At 35.6% G+C, this 21,270-nt stretch overlaps 2 protein-coding genes across 3 annotated transcripts in view; one reads left to right on the top strand and one right to left on the bottom strand.

The window, feature by feature from the left end:
- Positions 1-1,569: 1,569 nt before the first annotated feature.
- On the top strand, positions 1,570-11,339 carry LOC148312702 (putative ATP-dependent RNA helicase Dbp45A). The gene is made up of 9 exons (XM_088274693.1): positions 1,570-1,776; positions 1,864-2,057; positions 4,765-4,976; positions 6,108-6,243; positions 6,807-6,976; positions 7,349-7,576; positions 8,585-8,712; positions 9,309-9,462; positions 10,381-11,339. Exons 1-9 carry the CDS (start codon positions 1,698-1,700, stop codon positions 10,724-10,726), a joined length of 1,647 nt encoding a protein of 548 aa, XP_088130819.1. The 5' UTR covers positions 1,570-1,697; the 3' UTR covers positions 10,727-11,339.
- Positions 11,340-15,508: 4,169 nt separating this feature from the next.
- The window catches only part of l(2)k09913 (transmembrane protein 53-like lethal (2) k09913), a 36,293-nt gene continuing 30,531 nt past the window's right edge, over positions 15,509-21,270 (bottom strand). Inside the window, exons 6-8 of one of the 2 annotated variants that reach the window (XM_088274704.1) lie at positions 18,947-19,084; positions 18,052-18,229; positions 15,509-16,669 (exon numbers count right to left, since the gene is read on the bottom strand). In XM_088274704.1, the coding sequence (XP_088130830.1) occupies positions 16,529-16,669; positions 18,052-18,229; positions 18,947-19,084 (457 nt within the window). In that variant the 3' untranslated portion in view covers positions 15,509-16,528. The remainder of the gene's footprint in view (positions 16,670-18,051; positions 18,230-18,946; positions 19,085-21,270) is intronic. The other variant, XM_088274713.1, reaches the window with a different exon arrangement.

Below are 21,270 nucleotides of genomic sequence, written 5' to 3'. Positions count from 1 at the left end.
AAAAAATCCCAAAGCGATTTTAAACTTGAAAGTATAATGTATTGATTTGTTAAAAATGACTAACTGCATTGATGTTTATTTTTTTGCCAAGCAAAAGTGACTTAAATGGCCCTCCTGAACATTTTACGTTTTGTTAGTTAGTCACTTTCTCCTGTACGACTACGATATGTATATTCACAACATTTTGAATGTGTACAAATGCTTGTTCACAAATTTAGATTTCTCTTAGGAGTAATTTATATTGATATCTCAAGATAGTATAGACTAGAAAAGTATAGAAAGTATAGAAGTCTGTATAGACAAACTTCATATTCATAGGAATATGAAGGTCTTACGACCTAACAGGCTGGTTAAACCTGTCCAGGAGTGAGTTTCTGCAAACTGTATCCGGGAAATAAGTTTTTTTTTATAATTCTTCCATGGTCAATGCTATAAGCAACATATTTTCTTGAATAATAGAATAAAATAATCTGAAGTGCAGTTTTAATGTTTAAAACAACCACAGATGGCAGTATTAGTGCCATTTTAGAAATAAATATCACTGGGCTTTAGTTATAAGCACGGCCGTTCATATACGCCCATAATCCTTTGAGGAAAGTTTTGTTTGGACGACCATGTACGGCCACACTACCGGACAGGTTAAGTGATCACTCTATGCACGTCCAACATTCACAGTTCTACCCAAGATATTCTTATAATTGACACATTCCTTTGTATGTGGGTTCGTGGCAGCATCTATGGTCGAGTAGAGTAAGCTTTGTATTTAGCTGAGACTCTTATTTAATTTTTTGTAAGAAGCCTGGGTAGTTATAGTGAAAAAAAATATGGCATAATGAAATATCAAGAACACATGACAACAGGATATGTGTAATTTTTATTTATTTATCATTTTTCGTTGTTATAAACTAAACCTTTTAAATATTTGTAGCGTAGACCTAATAGACATATCAACATGTTTAATTCTCTGGGTCAACATAACAATAAACATCGATTAGACTTGATAAAATTTACCTGAAGGCCAACAATGATACACTTCGCCACAATGTCCTACACCTAGAGCTCCTTCACTCACATCATTTTAATTCATTAAAAAATTATACCGTGGCGACCGCCTCTTCGATTACAAATTATATGACGGCCTTGACGATCAAGAAAGCTTTCAAAAATTAAAAATGTCAAAATACCAAACAAACAACAAAGAAAGTAACCTTTTAGGTTATTTGTTTTAATATTGCAACATGCAAGTGTAAAGAAAAAAATATGCCAGATTTTTAATATCAAATGAGTAGCGAAAATGAATTGATTAGAGAGTTTGTCCCTTTTTAGATACTCAGTGGTGCATAGGATACTTAATCCAATTGAGGTGATATTAAATCGATAATAAACGATTCAATGCACTACCCCAAAAATTATATACTATGCACTACCCCATAAATCACCGAGAGAAAAAAAAAAGAAAAGTACCTACTCAGTCAATTCTCGCTACTATATTAAAAATCTGGCGTAAAATTAGTTTGAGCACTTGCAAGTTGCAACACATGTGAATCGAATAACCTCAAAAACAACTTTGTTTTCTGTTTTGACATTTCTGACAGTTCGATCGCTCGTTTCGGGCAATTATAAAAATATGTCTCATTGTATTTATTGAAGTAAATAAATTATCAGCAAACCTGCAAGATATCAAAACAGCTCTCAAAATGTTACCCGATGACGAAAACGTCACCTTTTCTTCCATGAATGTCAAGCCTTGGATCATCAAACAATGTGAAAACTTGGGTGAGTTTTTTTTGCAATACTGTATTGCGTATTTGATGACAAGTTTTATTTTATTTAATTTTTTGTTTATATATATTTATCTTTTAGGTATTAAGACACCTACTCCTGTCCAGGCAGGATGTATTCCAAGTATATTTAGAGGAATGGACTGTATTGGTGCAGCTAAAACAGGATCAGGGAAAACGTTTGCGTTTGCAATTCCTATGCTGCAACAACTTTCTGACGATCCTTACGGTATATTTGCGTTGGTTTTGACTCCTACACACGAATTGGCACATCAGGTAAAGAAACATGTTGTTTTTCGTATATTCTGACCAATATTTCTACATAATTTTTTTTAAACATTTAGTCCATCCGACATTGTTGTCACCATCTTTTGTTCTCCCAAAGTCTCCATCTTAAACATTTTGGGGTCCATCTTGTGGGGTCTTGTCTTGCAATATCACTCACTCCTTTCAAAAACTTGATTAAAAAAAAATATAACACAATGTATTAAAAATAAATATCAAGCCACTTATTGAACTTTTTACTGTGCAACAGATCTTTTTAGGTAAAACGTGAAGGTTTTTTCTCCATTTGAAAAATATTTAGTATATTTAAAAAAATAATTAAACAATACCTTTTGTTCAAAATGCAAAAACCACACTTTATGCCCTGTAGCGGGTAAATATTAAGTTGAAAATATGCTGCTTTTGCTGGGATATAGTACATTTTCTGGCCATTCCGAAAACATGCACAACTGAAAATTAATGATTTTTGATATATCGCTCACTCCTTTCAAGAACGTCATAAATCAAAAAACTTGATTTTTCAGGAGAACGTTTTCAAAGTTTAAAAATATAATACAATGTATAAAAAATAAATATCAAGCCACTTATTGAACTTTTTACTGTGCAACAGATCTTTTTAGGTAAAACCTGAAGGTTTTTTCTCCATTTGAAAAATATTTAGTATATTTAAAAAAATAATTAAACTATACCTTTTGTTCAAAATGCAAAAACAACACTTTATGCCCTGTAGCGGGTAAATATTAAGTTGAAAATATGCCGCTTTTGCTGGGATATAGTACATTTTCTGGGCATTCCGAAAACACTGAAAATTGTCGATTTTTGATTTATCACGTTCTTGAAAGGAGTGAGCGATATGTCCTGCCCAATGCCATGTGATCCATGATATCCTCTATTTTGGTTCTGTTGCTGATATCTTAATTTTTTTATTTTATCCCTCAGGCTTAAACCGAGCATGGACCTTTCCATGGATCGCTGTGTGCATTTGACCTTCTCTGCATTTCTCTTTGTCAGAACCATATTCTCTAGTGCATATGTGTTCACTGGCAGTATGCAGGATTCACAAACTTTTCTTTTTAGACAAGCCGGAACCTCCTTATTTTGCAGAATCTGTTTGAGCTTTCCAAAATTTAACGAAAACCTGGCTTTAACTACCCTACCTTCGGGTTATTTTCTGAGTTAATTCTGTCGAAAGTAATTATCGTTTTTTCTGCAGAATTATGAAAACAGATTTTTTGCCATAATAGGTGCTTTTAGGACGGAACTGATGTCTACCTTCGGGTTATTTTCTGAGTTAATTCTGTAGAAAATAATTATCTTTTTTTCTGCAGAATTATGAAAACAGTTTTTTTTGCCATAATAGGTGCTTTTAGGACGGAACTGATGTACTTTTTTGCTAGCGTGATCCCTCTCTCTGTATCGCATTAAATATTTTTGGCTCAGGGTTAGCGCAATGGTGCGGAAAAAATGACGCTTTTCATTCCAAAAATTGTGTATTTTTTATAAGAATCTGTGTATTAAAATTGTATTCATAAATGTATGCGAGAAGAACAAAGAGACGCAGTTCATAGACTTTTATTTTATATTATTTCAAGAAATAAAAATACTTTGTGTTCTGATCCACTCACATTTTTATTTAACCAACTAGTTTCGGCAACAACCTGTTGCCCTCTTCAGGGTTACATTTATTACTAAATATATATATTTAGTAATAAATGTAATCCTGAAGAGGGCAACAGGTTGTTGCCGAAACTAGTTGGTTAAATAAAAATGTGAGTGGATCAGAACACAAAGTATTTTTATTTCTCGAAATAATATATCAATATGATCCACAAAGTTAATGCTTTCAATATTCAAAACAGACTTTTATTTTGTTTATAACATTGTCCCCACCACATGCAACTCCTTTAAATCGTATATAAAGGGTGGAGGGCAAATTTTTGTGTGCTCAGATAAGATTAAAATTCAAACGTATATACGTCGCGCTCGCTCTTTGTCCTTTGAGTTTCAGTACTGAGTGTTATTTGATCGGTTTGGTGACGGGTTTTCTTTGTGTTTATACTCAGTACTGTTAAGAAGCGAAACATCGTGCGTCACTCAATTTATTGGCGTCGCTTTGCTCTTCTCGCCTTTATAACTTTATAATTTTCGGAAAATAAATAATTGACTTTCATTTGCGCGTTTCCGTCTTCCTCATTTTAAAATTTTTTATGTGTAAACATTTATTTAAATCACAATTTATACATATTTAGAACTTTTCTTTTTTTTGCTGAGACCCACCAAGCCACCTTGTGTGTCTTGTCAGTGGAGTTCTTTTTTAATACTTTTTTTATTGTTTTTAACAATTTTAACCTAATATAGACACAAAAAAGAGAAAAAATTAAGAATATAAACATTTTACAATTTTCATAAAATTAACTCTTGATCATTTACCCATTCCTTTATTTGGCCTTTGTTCCATATTTTATTTTGACCTCTACTAACATCCGTCGGCAACAATTTTAAAATGTTCGGAACGATATATCGCAGTGTTCGACTCCCATATTTATTGTTAATTCTTCATCACAAGTATTCCACCATTAGACGAAACAGACGCGCATCACGTAAGTTCCTATGTGTAGGGCGGTTAGTAAGTAAGATTCTGGAACGAATAATGCTCATTACGAGACGTTCCACTGTAATGCCGTTGTGATATTTCCAGATTGGGGAGCAGTTCTCGGTGCTGGGCCAGCCGATGGGGCTTCGGGTGTGCGTAGTGACGGGCGGCAGCGACCAGGTCCTGGAGGGGCAGAGCCTCTCGCGGCGGCCCCACATCGTGGTGGCCATGCCCGGCCGGCTGGCGGACCACATCGACGGCTGCGATACCTTCTCGCTCAAGAAGATAAAGTACTTGGTCATTGACGAAGCCGACAGGTGTGTTTTAATCTTCAAATTAACCTTTTAAGTTCTGAACAATTATACCAATAGAGTGCACTACACAGAATTTTACTATCCGGCAGTCCAGTTAGCATGAAAAAACAGATGATTGTCTTGTGCGCTAATGTGTAAAGGCAACTAGCCGTAACTCAAACGTATTAAAAACTCGTATTAAAAATAAATATCAAGTCACTTTTTGAACTTTTTACTGTGCAACAGATCTTTTTAGGTTAAACCTAAATGTTTTTTCTCCAATTGAAAAATATTTAACACATTAAAAAAAAAAATTAAAATAAACCTTTCGTTTAAAATGCAAAAACAGCACTTTCTGCTCTGTAGCGGGTAAATATTAAGTTACAAATATGCCGCTTTTCTGGGATATAGTACATTTTCTGGGCATTCCGAAAACAAGCACAACTGAAAATTGTCGATTTTTGATTTATGACGTTGTTGAAAGGAGTGAGCGATTTGCGTTACTGACCATATCAGTCCATGGAATGGGTAGCATTTTACGATGGATCCACATTTCGAATACCTTCCTTTAATTTGAAATAACTATCAAATTAACATTTATTTTGTCCGGCCCCGTGGTGTAATGGTTAGCATGTTTAGCTACCATGCTGGAGGTCCCGAGTTCGATTCCCAGGGAGGGGGGTGAAAATAAATATTAGTGATTTTACATTCTAATATTTATTCAATATAACCCTGGACTGGTCCCTGAAACGGAGGGCTGATCACCTTTTCTTCATGTGTTAACGATCTAGATAACACTTCATTAATACGATGCAGTGCCCTATGCACTATTGGGTCCGAATAAGGGTTAGAAAAAATAATCAAAATAAACAAAGACAATATCCTAGTCATACAGGTGAAAGTGACCAAGTGCATTTTTATACAAAAACGTGATCATTGACTATTTGATATCTTACAGCTTAATATTGCCTTGAAAAAATCCCAAAGCGATTTTAAACACGGAAATATAATATATTGACTTGTTAAAAATGACTAACTGCATTGATGTTTATTTTAATGCCAAGTGACTTAAATGGCCCTCCTGAAGATTTTACGTTTTGTTAGTTGGTCACTTTCTCCTGTACGACTACAATATGTGTATATTTTTGCTTTCAGATTGCTCAGTGGGTCGTATGACTCTGACCTGAGCACAATCCTCAGCAAGTTGCCGGTGAAAAAACAAACCTTACTCTTCTCTGCAACCATTACGGAGCAAATAAAGGAAAACCAACTTTTGACACTGAACATGGACGTAAGCTATGACATATTATACAGGGTTTTTAATAGCAATGATACAATTTTACATGATTATAATGGCAACACTGCTTATTTTAAAATAAAATTCTTATGTTGTTTGTGTTCAGTAGGTTCTGCTTTTTAACCCTTTCAATGTCAAAGATGGCCACACCCAACAGTATGTGATTTTTTCAACAAAAATAAAACCTAAAAGAAGTATATTTTTTGTATCCAGATAAAGGAAATTATGAAAACTTACCAAATATTTATGTATTAATTCTTAAATCAAGCACAGATTTTTTGAGTCTACTAAGTTGTATTTTATTGTAAAAAAAAACACATAAAAATTAATATTGTGACAATTGTTTCGCCTAGTTATGGCATTTTAAAACGATATATTTATCGTGTGGCGCTTGAGTTGCCGTTTTCTCAGAAAAAACACAGTTTAAATATTCACAAAATGTCAGGGTTGTCACAATTTGATACAGAAAACTGATACTGTGAGAAATTTAAGGATTCATGGATGATATTATTCAGTAATTGGACTAATTATTCGTTGTTCAATTTACCGTGTTTTAGAGCCTTCACACGTGGACGGAAAACGCACCGCAAGTGACTGTGTCTACATTAGACCAGCGATACGTTGTGTGTCCGGCGTACGCGCGAGATGTTTTCCTTGTCGAAGTGTTGCGGACTTATATGAAGGATCACGCAGACGGGAATATCATGATTTTCACCACAACTAAAAAGTAAGTTGAACAGGCTGTGAGCTATCATATTAATTTTTTATTTTTGGATTTGGCGTTTAATTTGTAGAACTCCATTTTAATTTGTTTTTGAAATGTGAGATCCTACACTGATTTTTTTTGAGTCTACTAAGTTGTATTTATTTGTTAAAAAAAAACACATAAAAATCAATTTTGTGACAATTGTTTCGCCTAGTTATGTCATTTTCAAACGAATGTCAGTTGAAACAGACGTTCGTTTTAAAATAACTAGGCAAAAAAATCGTCACAAAACTGAATTTTATGTGTCATCTTATTGTTTGGTGGACCCTTGTATATACCGTAACAATAATCGACTCTTAGATATTACGAACATATTGAATGTATTGTCCCCAGAGACTGCCAGCTGCTCTCTGTGACGATGAACAACATAGGCCTGGAGAACGTCTGCCTGCACGGCTACATGAAGCAGCGCGAGAGGGCCGCCGCGCTGACCACCTTCCGCGGCGGCACGGCCCGCGTGCTCATCGCCACCAACGTGGCTAGCCGAGGGCTAGACATCCCGGCCGTGCAGCTGGTCATCAACCACAAGATGCCGCTAGAACCCAATGAATATGTGCACAGGTAAGCCTGTTATTCCATTACCTCTTACACTATCTTCTACTCCTTTTGTCTCAATCCTCTGGATAGGTCTGCAGCAACAAATGACACCTTTGCCACTCTGGTCTGTTTTGCGAAACCCTCTTCGGCTCTTCATATGTCGAACAGCTCGTGTAACGTGTAATGGTACCGGAACACTTATGATGAGGAACGCGGAAATGCGCAAATGAAGATCAATTATTTATCTTTCGAAAATTACAAAAGTTATAAGGGCGAGAAGAACAAAGCGACGCCAATTGACAAAGAGCGAGCGCGACATATTAAGTTTAACGGTATATCCAATCTGAGCACACAATATTATATTAGTCCTCCACCCTTTAAATACGATTTTACAGGAGTTACATGTGGTGGGGACGATAATGTAAACATTTAAATTTAATGAACTGCGTCTCTTTGTTCTTCTTGTAAACATTTATGAATACAATTTTAATACACAAATTCTTATAAAAAATACACAAATTTGGAAGGAACAGCCCGTGTCCTCGTATGAGTCGCAAAGATATTTGCGGTGTGGTATCCATTATCAAAATTCATAACAAAAGAACACAATAAAATCAAACGTATTTCTATTTTTTATAAAAAATTGTTTAAATTTATTCACTTCTCGTCCTTTTGACATATCCTGCAGGACTTATTTTCATTTTTCATTTAAACCCTTATCCGCACCCCAGTGGTGCATAGGGCACTGCATCATATAAACGCAGTGTTATCTTATCGTAAACACATGAAGGAAAGGTTATCAGCCCTCCACTTCAGGTACCAGTCCGGGGTAGTATTGAATAAATATTAGAGTGAAAAAAATCACATATGTTTATTTGACCCCCCTGGGATTCGAACCCGTGACCTCCAGAACGGTAGCATTGCATGCTGACCATTACACTATGGAGGCGGCAGGACTTAAGTATAGGTATATTTGTGACTCTATTTTGAAGACAGCCATCAGGAGGAATCGATTGTTGTACATTGTTGCAGAGTTGGACGCACCGCTCGGGCCGGCAGATCCGGTCTCGCCATATCCCTCATCACTCCGTACGATCTCATGTCTCTTGGGGCCATCGAAGAAAAAATCAAAACCAAACTAACGGAGTACAAGATTGACGGTAAGCTCATCATGATTACTCGGTATTAAAGCATTGTTTACGGCACATATTTGTGTGTTTTAAAAACCTCATGTTGAGGCGGTGTGCACATTTTTGTGCATTTCGGTAACCTTCAACTTACAATTCAAAAAACATATTTTAAACGTCTAAGAAAAACGTATGTATCCTGCATACTGCCAGCGAAAACTGGCTGCAAGTAGCAACAGACTGACAAAATGGAAGGATACGGAAGAAGCTTATAACCAGTAATAGAGGACAGACAGCTAAAGAATAAGAAGAAATGTCCAATTTCTTATTTTGCCTTGTTGTGTAGCGGATAGGTATCACTCTGATACAAAAATATTATCGATTCTTTTCTATCATCATTTTTTCAATGCAATCTAATAGAAAGATGTGACTGCCGTATCAATTAATGAATTAACAAATAAGTGTTATAAAAGTGGTATTACACAAAGTAAACGATGAATGATAAGGAGAGTGTTTAATAAATGAATTTTTCATGTTAAGCAATTTGATTTGCCAAACGGATAGAAAATTGTCACATCGTCTTCTTGTACTAATATTATGTTAACATCTTCAATATTCTATTTGTACAGATAAAGAGGCCGCGAAGATATTTACCCAGGTGTCTGTCACCAAGAGAGAAGCTGAGATTAGCCTGGATAATGAAGATTTTGATGAAAGAGCTAAGAATTATAGAAGGAAGGACTGGATCACCAAAGGACTTAATCCTGATCTCATGGAAGCCAGGTACGGAGTGTAATTTTTCCACAATTTATTATTATTTGTTCATCAGACACTGGATTATTCATCCTAAGGATGATATATTAATATTATAAGTGTCTCAACTTGAGATGAAACACCTACCAACGTTATGAACGTTACACAAGTGTATAAAGGATCACTTAGGCCAGGTAAATGCCAGGTCGGAAGCCCTGGGATGCTCAGACTTCCATCTTTTTTCATTAAAAACATTCGATAGATGTTTCATATAAGTTTATAATATATATACTAATGAACTTTAAAGGCTTCCACTCTTTCCTTCAAGGTTTGAAATAGAGGTAAATATCGTGGGTATACTGGCAAAAAACGTCAACTCTAAAATCCCTGTTATTGAAAGCTTTTAGCCTGAATAAAATACCCTCTATTTATAGACTATAAAGTGTAATTTACTTGTAAAACCACATAAATATGACATTTCAAACCACTTAGTGTATTTTGCCAGTTTATAGAACGTTGAAAACTTTATAATACTGCATCGTTAAGTCAAAATTGCATATTTTCAAGTTAACGTTTTTTGCCAGTACACCCACGGTGAGATAAATATGAAAAATTTAAATTTTTTATTTTAAAAGCATTGATAATTTTGTGGTATGGTAATACATATAAAACACTTTTCTTATAACACCCATGATATATGTATAAATAAATAAGGAAAATATATATTTTGTATTTCAAAAGCATTGATAACTTTGTGGTATGGTAAAATAACACTCTCCTTATCATTCATCGTTCACTTTGTGTAATACCGCTTAAAAACTCAATTCACGTCTACTTGTCATTTGAAACCGGTTGTCATGAAGTAGCGTTTTTATAAAAAGTGAACGATGAATGATAAGGAGAGTTTTAAGTAAATTACATTTCAATTCTCTTAATTAATCATTTCAGATACCAAAAAAAGATAAAGCTGCGCAGAATAGAAGTGAGAAAGGATAAAATGAAAAAGATGCAGAAAATGAAACGCGACGTGTTGAAGGAAGAAGCCGAAACTAGTCGGAAGGAATCGGATGTAACGGCGGGCGGGGTGAAGGCCACAATGAAAAATGTCAACAAGGTCATCATGAAAACCGACAGCAGGTTCAAAAACATGGCCAGCAAACTGACCAGCATCGGCAAGAAGGCGGCTAGGAGCAAAGTGAACGCAGATATCAAGAAGAAAGACGGGAAATTGGTTAAAGTTGATCTGATAAAAGGCAAGAGAAAATCAAAAAAGGAGACAAGTCGCAAAAGTTGATTTATTATGTAACTCCTTAACTCTAGATAACTAAACTATATTTATATTATTTTTTGACATCTCATCAAAGATGAAGAATATGGAAGTCTGGGCATTTACGGGGCTGACGACCGTTCACGGCTGGTTTTTCTTTACATCTCACCAAAAGATGTCTCTAGTGATTCAAGAACAAGGTTTCTAAATTGGTTCATATATATAGAACTTCCAAGAATTTGAGTAGTGTGGTTGTCAATAATGGGTAGAATTGGTGAATGTTACACGTGTGTAAAGTGATCACTTAAACCAGCCGATGACGGTCGTCAGCCCCGTAAATGCCCAGACTTCCATATTCTTCTTCATCTTTGATGAGATGTCAAAAAATAATAAGAAAATAACTCCTGTAATTGGAGATAATCCAGATTTTGTGAACAAGTATTTGGACACACTCAAAATGTTGTAAACTATATTTGTAGACACATAGTAACTTAACTTTTGTCAGGCGGACTACGCAATCAAAAACGTGAAAATTATCAAAAGTATTTATTAAAAATAGGAATTGGTTACATGGCGCTTAAGTTTGGTTTATTGGGAATGAATGTAAGAGATATTTAAAAATAAATCACTCTTCCGCACAGCTACTTCTTCTTCTTCTTTCCATGTTCGCTCCCTAGGTGGAGCATATGGCCAACACGAGACGTCTCCAAGTCACTCTGTCACGCGCCATCTCCCTAGCTTCCTCCCAGGTCAGTCCGGCGTCTCGAAGTTCCGCTGAGTATAGTCGGTGAATGGTCGTCAGCGGCCTTCCGGGGCGCCGGAATCCTCGGGGTTGGAAGAAGAGACATGAGGGGTTGATGCTCTCATGTCCCAACCATGTCCACCTTCTCCTCTTCAGAACTTCCAGTATGAGGGGCTGTTGAGTTCTTCTCCTCACATCGTCATTCCTGACGAAGTCATACCACTTTATACCCAGTATTCGCCTCAGGCACCTATTTTCAAAACTTGCTAGTTTCTTGCTTTGAGCTTTGGCGAGGTGCCACGACTCACATCCGTGCAGCGTTTTTCACAGCTACTACATATGTCAATATTGTGTGATCCACACATGGCGTTTTTGCATTTCATGCATCGATGTTTTGTCATCCTACGAGCCTTTGATGGACATAAATAATAGATTTTGCGCACATTAGTCGCAGAATGAACAGGAGTTGCAGAGTCTGGAGACTCACCAAGAATATCTTTTAAGAATACCTTGATGTCATAATAATACATACCTTTATGAAAAACTAACATGATAACTAAACTTATGCCAACCGGACTACGATATAGCCGTATGTCACCTCCTAATCATCGTGTTATTGCATTTGCATCACCCGATGAACTATTCACACCAATCAGGAAGGTAAACAAAGCGTGGGGGTGCAGGGCTCGGGGAAGTTAGTGCACTTGACTTTCTCAGAGAGGGGCGTCATCGCGTGGACGAATGTTGAGTTATCTAGGGTTAAAACGCTGCTTTAAGATCACTTAAACCAGCCTTTGACAGGTGGTAAGCCCTGTAAAAGCCCAGACTTACATATTCTTCTTCGTCTATGTTGAGATATTTTTCTATATTTATTAAAAACAGTTGTTAGATATGAAAATCAATGTTTCTTTTTTAAATATTCTTTTCCATACTATCTATACACAGCCACTCATTGCTTTTTTTGCTCAGTCTCATCAGAAAAGAAAGAGTATAGAAAGCACACATTTCCAATGTATTCAATTTTTATTATTTCATAATGCTAAGAAACACTGCGATCAAAAATGTTGAAAATGTTAAATGACAAAATAGTAGGGTGATGTTACTGGATTTATAAAATCCAAAAATTAGTCTCGCTGCGTTTAACACTGTTTGCAGTAGTCATTTTTTATTAAAACCCTTATCCGCACCCCAATGGTGCAAAGGGCACTGCATCATATAATCGCAGTGTTATCTTGATCGTTAACACATGAAGGAAAGGTGATCAGCCTTCCGCTTCAGGTACCAGTCCAGGGTAATATGGAATAAATAATTGAGTGAAAAAATCACTTATATTTATTTGACCCCCCTGGGAATCGAACCCGGGACCTCCAGAACGGTAGCCGAGCGTGCTGACTATTACACTACGGAGGCGGACAAAGTCATTTATTGTTTTATAATCTGTATGTGTATACAGTTAACCCCCATATAATGTACACTCGTGTAAAGTTTTCCCCTATAACGTTTGCTACAGTATTTTTTCCTATAATGGTGGTCCGTTGGTTAAAATGTAAATCAGTTAAATTGGTTGGTTAAAATTTATTTAAAAAACTATAATCCCTTATAACGTTCCCGCGATAATGCGGAACCTATCTCAGCGTTATAAGGGGGTTTACTGTAAGTGTAAATAAAATTCTAATTATATCTCAAAAATCTTTTATTCATAAAGTGTCATACATTTTTTTAAATAATGTTATAAAAACATATTTTTACAATCTACCGCGGGGGGAATTTCTTAATTGAAAACTGTCTTACATTTTTTTTTGTAAATAAGGAACATTATCAAATATTCTATGTTTTGTTAATATCTATTTTGACATACAAAAATTCACACAATTTTTATATATTTTGAATGTTTTTTTATTTATACATTTTATTAATAAAAACCCCCTATACCTTGAAACAAAAAAAAAAAAATCTTCCAATATGAGTTTTTGAAACATTATTTACATCATGTTTATAAAAAAAAAAACAAAAAAACAATAGTTTTCTCAATATAAGTACAAGCGTTTTGATTTGAAATTCAAAAGAGACCAAAATTCGAAAAATATTCTAAACTAGCTGTACCCCGGCCACACGTCGCTGTGCCCTTTGTTTGGTTAAATGGAAAAAAAAGTAGACAATCCTTTTTTTTTAAAAGGAATATCCCGCAAAGCCTTGAGGCTTGTCTGCAGGTAGGATAGTAAGGATAAATGTTTAATTACACAATGCTTGTACCCATACAATATTTTTGCAGTTGTCAAGAAGCACGCTGTTTGTCATGAGCAGTGTTTAGTATAGTGTGCTGCTGTTACATTAAACAAATGCAAAAAAGCCACGCTACATCGCTGAGCGATAATATATCGGATATATCACGTACATACATTCGCATGGGTAGGGCAGTTAGTTATGATTTTTCATAGCGTAATATTTTTCGAATTTTGGCAGAATTCAAATTATTTTTGCTGGAATAAACTAGCTTTTAGTACGATACGTGTTTAAATTATGTTCGTGACTATAATATACTTTCCTTATATGTATATTAATATAAAATGCAGGTTTATAAAGTTTACGAATTTCATTCACATATTTTGTTCAGTCGAAAAGTTCTACAAAAAACATCCAAGCCACCTCATTGATAGTTTAGATTTAAAAATAATAAAATAATAATAAAACCCTTATCCGCACCCCAATGGTGCACTGCGTCATATAAACGCAGTGTTATCTTGATCGTTTACACATGAAGAAAAGGTGATCAACCCTCCGCTTCAGGTACCAGTCCAGGGTAGTATTGAATAAATATTACAGTGAAAAAATCACTTATATTTATTTTGCCCCCCTTGGGAATCGAACCCGGGACCTCCAGAACGGTAGCCGAGCGTGCTGACCATTACACTACGGAGGCGGACAATAGATTTAATAGATAGATTTAATTAATTGTATAAAAAAGTACTGTAGAACCTCTCATAACGACGTAACTCTTTCCAGAATCTTACTCGTTACCCAATTTTGTTGTTATATTGACTGGCGCAGAAGTCCTGCTTCTGGGACTTGACCTTTCTCCACAACTCGTTATGCGAAATGTCGCTAGTTAATGGAGCAACTTTTTCACATTTTTTTTGGTCGCTATGCGAATCACTCGTTATGAGGGGTTCCACTGTATTTGTAGGCTTGTCTGTTGATCTGATAATGATAAAGATTGTTTGTATTTGATACTGCGTATGGACCTCGACATGTCATTTTCTTAACCGGATCCACGCGGCTCGCATAACCGTATGTGTTTTAATAAAACATGCCCCATACGCGGCTGACATAACCGTATGTGTTTTTACTTTGCTCCAAGTTTCGAACCTCAGTTCAACTTGGAGGGATTTTTTCATGGTGTGAAACTTTGGATAAAATAATACGTCAATCCTTGGCCTTACGACATCTGTTGAAATATCTGACTAATAATTTGTAATATCAAAAGGATAAATAAAAGAACAGATCCCTGATTTTTCTTGCGGTCGGTAATTAGTCCGCGCCATAATCATGCCCTATATCTGTCTCACTCTCGACGCTACGCATCACCAGTGGGTAAGAGTGACACACGATGTGTGCTTTGATTTATTTATGTTACGATCTTATTTGTTTATATTACGATATATTTCAAGAATAATGTGACACAAGTGTATTATAGAGTACCAAAAAGGCACAATGAATCCCATTGAACGTAAAACCGCCAGTGTTGTATTTCTGTATTTATTCCGTATAATTGAAAAATAATCGAACGGTAGTTAGTACCTTCTATATTGTCCGCCTCCGTAGTGTAATGGTCAGCACGCTCGGCTACCGTTCTGGAGGTCCCGGGTTCGATTCCCAGGGGGGGTCAAATAAATTGAAGTGATTTTTCACTCTAACGTTTATTCAATATTACCCTGGAGTGGTACTTGAAGCGCAGGGCTGATTACCTTTCCTTTGTGTGTTAACGATCAAGATAACACTGCGTTTATATGATGCAGTACCCTATGCACCATTGGGGTGCGGATAAGGGTTTGAAGAAGAAGATATTATAGAGAAAGAATTACATTTAATCATACTGTGAAAAATTTCTATTTTATGCTAATAAAAAAAAACATTAATTTAAAAATGCAAAAATCTCCTTTCTATCATGTTACATTTGCAAAACATATCGTTCACTCCTTTCAAGAACGTCATAAATCAAAAATCGTCAATTTTCAGTTGTGCATGTTTTCAGAATGCCCAAAAATGTACTATATCCCAGTAAAAGCGGCATATTTTTAACTTAATATTTACCCGCTACAGGGCAGAAAGTGTAGTTTTTGCATTTTGAAGAAAATGTATTGTTTAATTATTTTTGTAAATATACTAGATATTTTTCAAATGGAGAAAAAACCTTCAGGTTTTACCTAAAAACATCTGTTGCACAGTAAAAAGTTCGATACGTGGATTGATATTTATTTTTGATATATTGTATTAGAACTTTAAAAACGTTCTGAGAAATCAAGTTTTTTGATTTATGACGTTCTTGAAAGGAGTGAGCGATGTATGTAACATCTTTTCTTTTCCAGTAAACAATATCATTTTGAGTATCTCTTGGCTTTTAAAAATATATATAAATTAGAATTGTTAACAAGGATCTCCTTATTAATTTCGTATTACAGTGAAATTTCAATTGAACCTTGAATTACAGTTTTGATCGAATCGCACTTGCTGGGACATTTCTCCAGATGTTCTTATGAGTAAGATGATGAATTGCAATTGCTAGGACATTTCTCCGCATGTTCTTATGAGTAAGATGGTAAATCGCGAGTGCTAGGACGTTTCTCCAGATGTTCTTATGAGTAAGATGGTGAATTGCAATTGCTAGGACGTTTCTCCGCATGTTCTTATGAGTAAGATGGTATATTGCGAGTGCTAGGACATTTCTCCAGATGTTCTTATGAGTAAGATGGTGAATTGCAATTGCTAGGACATTTCTCCGGATGTTCTTATCACTGAGATGGTGGGTCTAGGTCAGGTCAGGTCATGTACGGTGTATAGATTAGGTCGGGTCGGGTGGAGCGTGCCTCCTATATCCTGGCGCGGATCTTCTCGGGCTCGGCCAGGAGGTCAAGGCTGCCGAGATGCTCCGACATGAGGGTCAGGTACTCGCTGGTGTGGTACTTGTAGTGGGACACATGCGGCGACTTGTCCCAGCATTTCCACGTTGTCTGAAACCACAAAAACGAGCATTAGATTTAAGGCTGAGGTCTCAAACGTTTAAATATATATTGGATTTGACTATTTTTTTTATATATATATATATATTGAACTTTTTTTTTTTTAACTCTTTCCCCTCAAAAAATTATTTTCTTTTCAAAACCTTATATTTATTTTGAACAAAAAATCATTTTTTAATACGAAAACGGTGTTTTGAGCAAAGTATTCAATCATGTCAAATGTTACCTAGATTTAAAGAAAATTAAGTTGCGATTTATTGTATATTGCGCCTTAAAAAAATACATCGCTCATATATACAGTAAGCACTCTTCCGATTATCCGGAAAATATTTCACAATAGTACTTATGATACAATAATTAAAGAAAACACTTCGTTTTTTACCACTTGAGTTTAATTATAGACTACATGTTTCAGAAGCTAAACTTCCATCATTCAGGTCTGTATAATAACTAAAATATAAAATATAAAATTGTTCTATAAATAAGGATAGGGGGAAAGTAAGGGGAAGGGGTTATTATACAGACCTGAATGATGGAAGTTTAGCTTCTGAAACATGTAGTCTATAATTAAACTCAAGTGGTAAAAAACGAAGTGTTTTCTTTAATTATTGTAACATGTCTTACCACAAAGTTAATGCCGAAACAATAAATAAAGTACTTATGATGATGAAACACGTGTTGAGGGCCAAACATATTTGCTGTCTGCAGTAATACAATAACAGTATGGGCGATTGTCCACTACCCGGATTTTGACCGTCCAGCAGTCTGATTTTGAATAATGAAAGCGACTACGACAGTTTAGCGTGATCAAATTTACGCGCAACGTGTTCACGCACTGATCCGAAAAAATATGGACAAAAGCACATGCCAATCCAAGCCAATCGTCGTTTTAAAACGCTAACTGACGTGCCGGACGGTAACATTCCGTATAATTCCGTGTAGTGGAAAAACGCCCTATGTATGTCACTTATACTGGGTTTTCACTTCAAATTGAATGCCTTATAAATCGAATTGGACATTTAACAAATACTGCTGTTATATAAAGTACAAAGATCTCGTGTCACTGGCTGATTGTGCTTTTTATCAAAAAACAATATTTCGAAACATGAAATGATTTTAAATTCTTCTTCTCTGGTCTCAATCCTGTGGATTGGTCTGCAGCAACAAATGACATCTCCTTCGCCATTCAAAGGATTCTGAGTCCGAAAGAGACAATGCAAAACCAAAGAAATAAAAAAAAACAGGAAAATTTCGAGGCGTCAACAGGCGTGCCTACACTGGAAGAGAGTCGTGCCCAACAGAGAACTGTGGAAGTCCAAGAGGGAGGGGTTTGTGCAATACTAGACACAAGAACAAGGCTGAAGTAGCGGTACCTTGACGCCCATGCTCTTCCAGCTGTCGTGCACCTTCCTGTTGGAGTTCTCGGAGCCGACGGGGTCGGTCTTGCTGAGCAGGAACAGGGCGGGCGCGTGGCACAGGTTGCGGTGGAACTGCTGGCTGGAGCGCATGTAGTGGATGGTGGCCGACTCGTGGAACGTCTTCATGTGGTACCTGCAAATCACAACACCACTTTACAGTGTCCACCAACACACGAGCCATACTAACTTTCAGTCAAAATGTTTTGTGTCGGGTTGTGGTCACGTGGTTCGCGGACTCTTCAGTCAGAGTTTCTCGGTTCGAACCCACTCTACCACAATTTGATACCTATTTCTAATAATGAGTACAGAAATAGTATGAAATTGAAGTTTTTTTGTAAATAATAAAAAACATACATACTTCGCTTTTATTTTAAAAAAAAATGCTAACTAGCTACAACGTGTTGTGATAGTAAGTATAAAGGTTTTTTTACTTCAAATTGGACTTTGACAAACTAAATTGGACACTTTACAAGTCGAATCGGGCATTTAAAAAATCAAATAGGACATTTAACAAACCAAATTGGGCATTCAACCAATCAAATTGGACGTTTTACAAACCAAATTGGAAACGTTTTAAATCAAATTGGATGTTTTACAAAACAAATTGGACATTATATTGTATTTTATGAAAAATGTTGGAATTTAAAAAATATATATATTCAAGTACTTCTCATGATTCAATGAAGTATTGAAAATCTTGTCTGAAAATTCCAAAGCTTTTTATAAAATACAATATGTCGTCCAATTTATTTTGTAAAATGTCCCATTCGAAGTGAAGTGAAAAGTGCAAGAAGTCAAATTTTATCAACTTGCGCAAAAGGTTCGCCATCCCTGATTTCGAGATACTTACACAATATATTTCTGAAGGGTGTTCTGCATCACTTGGTTCTTGGGGAAGATCGCCTTCGGCACCCCTATTGAGATTTCACTGATGTCAGCCGCGCTGTCCCATATCTGGGCGGCCACCTTATCCAACACTGGTTGGTACCTAACGATAAAACACACTTAAATACATACTCAATATATTTTGTATATTAAAAGCCTTGTTAACTTTGTGGTATGGTAGCATGGTTATATAACACTCTCCTTATCGTTCATCATTCACTTTTAAAGTGGTATTACACAAAACGAATGATAAGGAGAGTGTTACATACTCAATAATTCACCTTGATAAAAAAAAACAAAAATGAATTTTACTTCTGCAGTCTTCATATTCTATAATCCTTAGGACTCAATTATTATTATTTGCAAAGTTTAACATCAAACATTTCAATAAACTCCCTAAAGAAATAAAAAAAATAGATGATATAAAAATCCTTAAGAAAAAAATTAAAGCTCTATACATTTAAATCTTAAAAAAAATATATAAAAAAAACTATTTTATCTTTTATTTTATAACATTAAACCACGAGTGTAAGTCCCTTTCCAAGCACAAGAGCACAGACTCTTTTATGGAGAGGCACAGCGAATCGAAATATAAAAGTTCTCCATATGTATAAATGATTCAAATGTTATTATGTTATAAATAAAAATGTAAATATATTAAATGAATAAAAAAAAGAAAAAAAAGTACCCGTGATTGAGTGAAACATTAATAAACTCAAGAGGTGATCCAAACCATACGATAACAATGTAATTATACTATTAATAATTGTTGTGTACTAGTGGAAGATTATCAGCAATACCTCGCTAGTGCTTTGACTTTAAATAAGTATGACTAGGTAGCCTAAGCGAGTGTCTGGTTTCTAGGTGAGACAATACTAGAATCCCCTTGCCGGACTATGCTGGCATACACATGCTTGCGGCTATGTTGTTGTCACCAATCTATCACCAACATATCCGTCCACATTCCTTACAATAATACAACAAGCAGCGGGTAAAAGATAATTTGAATACAAAATGAACAGAGTTAATTTGCAGGCGGGAATAAAGCGTTTGGGTGTTTTAAAGTAATCAATTCGCTCACTCCTTTCAAGAACGTCATAAATCAAAAAACTTGATTTTTCAGGAGAACGTTTTTTAAGTTTAAAAATATAATACAATGTTTTAAAAATAAATATCTAGCCACTTATTGAACTTTTTACTGCGCAACAATTTTTGATTTATGACGTTCTTGAAAGGAGTGAGCGAATTGTGATAAAGAATGCACAATGAGAATTTTTTTAGGCAACTAATAAATAACTAAGTGACTAACTGAGCATCACGCCACTTTTCCGCGGGGATATGCAGAGAGAATAGAATGCCACACCACTCTGTCTTTGCAAACATTCTTCACCGCTTCCGCATTCATGCATCTTCCCATACATATCCACTGATTATTTCGACTCCTGACCTAAATGCTTTTAAGTATTTGGTAAACCCGATCATGCCAAGTTCTTGTCAGTCTTCCTCTGCTCCTGTTCTAATTACATTCACGTCATAAATTTGTATTCCGTTCTTTCCTCACTCGTTCGTTGTGTGTGCAAACCGTCTCAACACACCTTTCTTAATTTTATCGATGTTTATCTCAGCTTTGCATTCCTTCCTTGTTTCACCATTCAAACATCTATCAAACATCCTTTTGCTGCACGCTACTAAATATTTATGCAACTAATAAATATTATTATTATTTTGTCCGCCTCCGTAGTGTAATGGTCAGCATGCTCGGCTACCGTTCTGGAGGTCCCGGGTTCGATTCCCAGGGGGGTTTAATAAATATAAGTGATTTTTTCACTCTAATATTTATTCAATATTACACTGGACTGAAGTGGAGGGCTGATCACCTTTCCTTCATGTGTAATCGATCGAGATAACACTGCGTTTATATGAAGCAGTGCCCTATGCACCATTGGGGTGCGGTAAGGGATTTATTATATAGTAAATATTTAAAAAAAAATCTAATGATGACAGAGCACAAAACTGATTGCAGCAATTTTCGGAGCATACGTTAGCAAAGTAGTGTGCAATCTGTACCATGGTCGGGTATTAAAAATTTAGGATAATTTATATAGCGCCATTTTTGTAAAATACTACTCCAGGGTGTTTGAAGTTAACACATTGTTGTCGGGCAAATCTGCCCGCTAATTATCAAGTGTCACGAGCGGGCGGATTTCAAAGTCGGAAAAGAAGGAATTATTTCATGAATATTATGTATTAAATATGAATATTATGTACCAATCTCTTTGTTAAGGTCTA

The sequence above is a fragment of the Brachycentrus maculatus genome, unplaced genomic scaffold (genome assembly GCF_059751285.1).
Source record: "Brachycentrus maculatus isolate JH-2025_06_01 unplaced genomic scaffold, ASM5975128v1 h1tg000035l, whole genome shotgun sequence".
Classification (NCBI taxonomy): Eukaryota; Metazoa; Arthropoda; class Insecta; order Trichoptera; family Brachycentridae; genus Brachycentrus; species Brachycentrus maculatus.
The sequence above is the reverse complement of the archived record's forward strand: the minus strand, read 5'-3'. Positions and strand labels throughout refer to the sequence as shown.

Coding starts and splice junctions, on each gene's coding strand:
- LOC148312702 (XM_088274693.1), top strand. CDS start 1,698: ATGTTACCCGATGACGAAAACGTCACCTTTTCTTCCATGAATGTCAAG. Junction 6,244..6,806: donor TTTTGACACTGAACATGGAC/GTAAGCTATGAC, acceptor ACCGTGTTTTAG/AGCCTTCACACGTGGACGGA. Junction 8,713..9,308: donor AACGGAGTACAAGATTGACG/GTAAGCTCATCA, acceptor CTATTTGTACAG/ATAAAGAGGCCGCGAAGATA.